Here is a 6,000-nt window from a genome sequence, read left to right as displayed (position 1 = left end):
AGGTGAACGAGCCCCTGATGGTGTGGCTGATGTGGTTAGGTCCCTTGAATAGATACGCAGACAGAGTTGGCAACGGGGTGTGTTGCAAGGAGCGGTTCCTGGGCTAGTGTTTTTGTTGTGTAGTTGCTGGTGAGTATTTGCTAGTCCTCGCTTACAGACAGCCTCCCAACCTGAAGCAAATACTCACCAGCAATGTTACAGATTGTTCAAGATCAATTGTAACATACAAATGCAAGTTTAGTTACAAATATCCATAAACATGAGACTCAAAAGTCAAGACCATACTTGCATAGCTCACCATTGGGAAATCCCAAGGACTTTGCTCCCTAATCCCAAATGTCTGCCAAGCTTCTTGACTGTTTTCAAAGCGTTCCCAACTAGTATTGTGTGCAACTAAGCTTTGCAATATGTTCATGTAAGATCATGTGCCCTTTATAGCAATAAGGTAATACAGACCAGCAACTTAGGATATGTTAGGTTTAGCAAGAACAAGGAAGCAACTTACATTTTGGCAATAGCAAGACATTGGCAAACTTCAAAAAAGTTGATTTTTTTGTATGACTTTTATTAAGTTAATATTTACAAAATATTGTAAATGCATAACGTTCATTTAGTTTACACATATCAATGTTAAAAAACCCCTGTCATGTCAGTGTTGAATTACAAAAACTTAATTACATAAAAGCATACTTTCCAGTAGACTTTCATTCAAGTAAATATACATATTACCTTAAAAAAAACAAAAAAACTAGGTATTTGGTCCCCTTACTGTTCATGGATAAAAGGGACCACAATACATTTATCTCCATTTAGTTACAGGGCAGAACTCCTTAGTGAGCGGTTTGATCTGACAGCTACAGAGCCTTTTATGTTTCCAAATTAAGTGTTTTTGGAGTGTTAAGAAACAATATTTTAAGAGACAGAGAAACACAGCCCTTCTCTACAGAACAGGATGGAAGGGGAGCAGGAACATGAAAATGATCACAATTCAGGAATTGTGTCATTGCTGAAAAATAAATATTCCTCCTCGAGGATGTTCTATATATTAAGAACTGCACACATCCTACTTATCTAATGTGGTTCTATACGCACAATTTAAGTTTTTTCCTATTGAGATTCTTACTGATCACTATATTTTTAAAAAAATGAAGGCAGTATTTAATGTGGTGTTGACAACATGATACACTAGCTAGGCAAATTTTACAAACGTGTATGGTATTATACAGCTATCCTCATAGAAAAGAGGATAAAATCGAGGTTTCTGCGATTTGACAAAAACTTTATAAAAACGTTACACACTTAAAACAAAAAAAAATTAATATTGTACACATTAATTACTGGTGGCATTTGCAGGTTCAGGAGATTGAAGAAATTCATAGGGGTCATGTACCATGTCTTGCTGTTCTCCTACACTCAGATGAGAAGGACTTCCTGTAGTAGAAGGAAAAAACCCAAACATTTAATAAGAGAAAAATCTAGCAGGTGGGCCTTAAAGACATAAAACAGCACTGGTATTTAATATGTTCTTTCCACCCTTGCTCCATGTCCTAGGGCAGGGGTAGGCAAACTTTTTGGCCCGACGGCCACATCTGGGTGGGGAAATTGTATGCAGGGCCATGAATGTAGGGCTGGGGCAGACGGTTGGGATGTGGGAGAGAGTGCGGGGGCGGGGTGTAGGAGGGAGTGCAGTGTGCAGGAAGGGGCTCAGGGCAAGGGGTTGGGGTGCAGGAGGGGTCCAGCAGGGGGCTCAGGGCATGGGGTGCAGAGTGCGGGAGGGGGCTCAGGGCAGGGGGCTCAAGGCAAGAGTTCAGGGTGCAGGAGGGGTCTGAAGTGCGGGCTCCGGCCTGGCACCGCTTACCTCAAGTGGCTCCGGGGTGGCAGCGACGCGCAGCGGGGCTAAGACAGGCTCCCTGCCTGCTCTGGCCCCACACCGCTCCGAGAAGTGGCCAGCATGTCCAGCAGCAGCTCCTGGGGGTGGGGTAGGGTGGGGCGGGGCAGTCAGCCCCGGTGCATGCTGCCTTTGCCTGCGGGTACCACCCCCGAAGCTCCCATTGGCCGGGAATAGGGAACCACAGCCAATGGGAGCTTCAGGGGGGGGGGAGGGGAGGAGGAGAATGCCTGCAGGCAAGGGCAGTGCATGGAGCCCTCTGCTCCCAGTCACCCAGGGGCCACAGGGACATGGTGCCGTCCGCTCCCAGGAGCGGCGTGGGGCTGGCAATCCCACGGGCCGGATTGAAAGCCCTGACAGGCCAGATCTAGCCCATAGTTTGCCCTCCCCTGTCCTAGGGTAATATTTTCGAAAGTACCTAAGTCCTATTTTTAAAAGTGATTCAGTCTCTTAAAAGAATAAGTCACATCAAAAGTCAATGGGACTACAGTCTTCTTAATAACTTGTGAAATCAGAACTTAGGTGCTTTAGAAAAATATGCCTCTGTTCTATTACTCTAAATTGCTAAAATGTAATAAAATTATCCATGGAAGGTTCCTTATCCTCTTTTAAATAAAACTGCAGAAATGTATTAAAATGCTGTATCAGCATATGGCTCTCTGTCTTACCCCCTTGACCTTTAAAACTAACAATGGGGAGGTTATTACAGGGACCCAGCAGAAGTGAATTTCCTATGGACTAATGCTTAACTCAATGGAGGGACATGTAGCTGAAAGGAATGCTTGTCTGGTTTATGCGTATTTTGTTGCTAGCAAAGGCAATAAGAAATGACGTTTTGAGTGTTTGATAAAACATCACAAAAAGGAAGAAAATTAAAAAGGTACATATAATATGCTGATTTGCAGTGGAAATGATGGTGGTAACGTGCAATATATTTAAGATTATTCTTGCTTAAATGAGGAAGTAAACAACATCAGCTCTGCTTCTTTAGCACTTGATGTATCCAAGTTATTTAAATAGTTAGTGCCTCCCAGTTTTATACGATTATGTTAGTGCCTCGTCAAGTCTGATTTTTGTTTTGTTTTTTGTTTTTACTCAAGGAATTTTGCAAACTAGTGTGTGTTTAATTAGATTTGATTATTTCACTTCCCATTATATACGATCAGATTCTGTTTTACGTACGAAACATTTTGGTTTGTCTGAGGGTGATTTGATTAATGTATCTCATTCATTAATAATAATTCCCCTTCCATTTCAATTCTAAAATGTCCATTTCTTATATGCATTTAATTGAAAACCACATATATAAATATTTTAATACTATGCACGCTATCATAAAAAGTTAAGTTTCTGTGTATGAGTCAAAATCCTGCATTTGTGAACAACACAGGTCTAGACAATAAAAAAAGTTTTATTTGGATTCAGGTAGTATATTTTCTTAATTGTAATCTTATAAAACACTTTGCTTCAGCACAGTCCATTAGGTATGTAAAGAATCTGTATCATACCATTTTTAAAGACATAAAATTCAGAGGTGTACTGTGAACGTTATTCAAACATCAGTTTGATTTATAGGTCCTTCCATTCATGCTTAATCTGAAACTTGACTAAGCAAAATTAATAAACTATTTTTAACCCTCAAGAATCCACAGGTTAATAAGTATTTTAATATTCAGATACATATATAGACATTTTAGGATTAAACAGTTATTGCAGTCTGCACACTGTGCGTTATCCAAGTCATATTTAAATAGCAATTTACATAATTAGAACACACATTTCCTGTAAGGGATTCTCTTTTGTCCTAAAATTAGAAAATTTAAATTAGAATGGTGATGCTGCAACTGCTGAAGTACAGTTAATGTTACCTAGGTGATGCTGATCTCTTTCAGAGGTGTTGGAGAGGGAGCTGAGGTTGGATGAAGGCCTGGATCCCACTCTGTCAGTTTGAGCCTCATGAAGGTCCTGCAATAGTTTAGTTGTCTCATCCAAATGTAAATGATTATCATCATGATCAAGCTCCTTCTTCACTTTCCCTAGGAACACCAAATACCCGAAATGAACAACAGGTACAGATTAAGCATATTCCCAAATGAATGGTCAGAAAAAGGTTAATTTTTAAGAAAAGAACCATTTCCCAGTTTAGCTTTATTGTAAAAATGAGTTTAAGAAAGTCACACTCTGAACCTGTTGAAAGAATAAGGCAATGAGTGTTCTATTTTTATCTGAGGGTTTCAAAGAGAGATTCCTGTTACACATTAAATAGGAGAAAATGAACTCACTCACTTCTCGTAAAACTGTGGACTGATACATTAGAATGACAACTTCCCCTATAAATGAGAAATGTGACACCAAAATCTCTATACAGTAGGTAGATACTCTAGGACTACTGCACCTGACAGCAAGATAAACATCCAGAGGTCTTGAGACAAAAAAGTTTTTCACTAGTTTAAGTTATGCAAAAAATACAGTTGTGTTAGGAGTGTATGTTGTTAAACTACTAGAAAAACGTTTAAATCTGTGGAGCAGTTATGATCAGAACTTGTCACTGCTTTCCCAAAGGCTGTATCTTCTACAGAAAAAACAGCAAAAGTCTGTAGGAAAGCATTCAGTCTACTTTTCTGGCCTTCTGCAGCCTTGATCCCACTTTTAATTATGAAACACAGGTAACCTCATATTTAATTAACAGAACCTTAAAATTACAAGCAGGACTTGTTTCAGTGACAATGATATGTTGGAAGAGATTCTACAGTCATTCTTTCAAAATATTTCATTTGTGGTCAAGAGTAATGTACCTTGAAAAGGAGTACTTGTGGCACCTTAGAGACTAACCAATTTATTTGAGCATAAGCTTTCGTGAGCTACAACTCACTTCTCACTGCTCACGAAAGCTTATGCTCAAATAAACTGGTTAGTCTCTAAGGTGCCACAAGTATTCCTTTTCTTTTTGCAAATACAGACTAACACGGCTGTTACTCTGAAACCTGAGTAATGTACCTTGTTCATTTTTATATTTGTGGCATTTACTAAAGAATGGCTGTGAGCCATGCTTACAAGGAACTACATCCCTACACCCTGTGCAATTTTCCTACAAGAGACTGAATTATTTTTTATGCTACGTGGAAGTCTTTTAGATTCATCCCTGAACTCGTATCAGCATGAATATGTAATAACCAAAACCTTCTAACTTGTTAAGTATATATATTTTGTTTGATAAAGTGCAATAAAAAAAAGCTGGGCCAATGTGGGGTGAAGAAATGTCCAAACAAAAGAAAGATCAAGGCTGGATGAATCTCCTATGCTGGACTAAGACCTTGTCTATGTAGACCACATTTTTAAAACTTTTCAAACACTTCAGCAAACCATGGCGTTACCCCAGCTAAATGGTTAGCTAAAACACCACAGAACGCTTAAATGACAATGGTATTCGATCACTTACCCAGTGAACTTAACATGGAAATATCAAGAGACACATCTGAATATGGTTTCACAGACAAAAAATCCAAAACAGAAGTGTTACTGTCTCCAATTGATTCTCCAACCTGATTAAAAATACAGTAAAGAGGAGAAAAAGACTCAAATGAACTGTAGACGATAATCATGACTAATTATCACAAGTGAGATTCTTCAAAGTGACTGCTTGCATGGATCCTCACTCTAGAAGTGTGCACTAATGTATGAGCGTAGTGCTTTCTGGACTGTCAGTCCAGTCTGGCCACACACCCTTTGTGTTGCCATGACTCCTTCACCTGAGGATATCCCCAGGGTGCAGCCTCAACCACCACCTTGTCCCTTCCATTACAAAATAATGGGGGAAGAAGGGCAGGGAATGTGGTTTCCAGGCAACCAATCATCCCAGACAACTGAAATTACTATTGACGGTGACAGTTTTTTCTTCATTAAGCATCGCATACATGGATCCCCAACTTTAAGTGATTAACATGCAGCCCCAAAACCCAATAAAGGTTGGTTTGAGAAGTCTCAATTGAAGAATTATCGCAGGCCTGCTCTCTCAAATTCAACATCTTATCTAGAAGCTAAGAGCTAGGCTACACTTTTGAGTTACAGCGCAATAAAGGAGCCCCAGGCGCACTAGTTCACTCCCCGTCCAC

General features: G+C 39.7%; 1 protein-coding gene across 6 annotated transcripts in view; it reads right to left on the bottom strand.

Annotated features, from left to right (window-relative positions):
* Nucleotides 1–544: 544 nt before the first annotated feature.
* Nucleotides 545–6,000, bottom strand: part of BRD9 (bromodomain containing 9) — a 57,578-nt gene continuing 52,122 nt past the window's right edge. For all 6 annotated transcript variants that reach the window (XM_077810882.1, XM_077810884.1, XM_077810885.1 and 3 more), the window contains exons 15-17: nucleotides 5,328–5,430; nucleotides 3,757–3,924; nucleotides 545–1,431 (exon numbers count right to left, since the gene is read on the bottom strand). In XM_077810882.1, coding sequence (XP_077667008.1) covers nucleotides 1,331–1,431; nucleotides 3,757–3,924; nucleotides 5,328–5,430 — 372 coding nt within the window. In that variant the 3' untranslated portion in view covers nucleotides 545–1,330. The remainder of the gene's footprint in view (nucleotides 1,432–3,756; nucleotides 3,925–5,327; nucleotides 5,431–6,000) is intronic.

Source organism: Eretmochelys imbricata, chromosome 2 (assembly GCF_965152235.1).
Source record: "Eretmochelys imbricata isolate rEreImb1 chromosome 2, rEreImb1.hap1, whole genome shotgun sequence".
Classification (NCBI taxonomy): domain Eukaryota; kingdom Metazoa; phylum Chordata; order Testudines; family Cheloniidae; genus Eretmochelys; species Eretmochelys imbricata.
The sequence above is the reverse complement of the archived record's forward strand: the minus strand, read 5'-3'. Positions and strand labels throughout refer to the sequence as shown.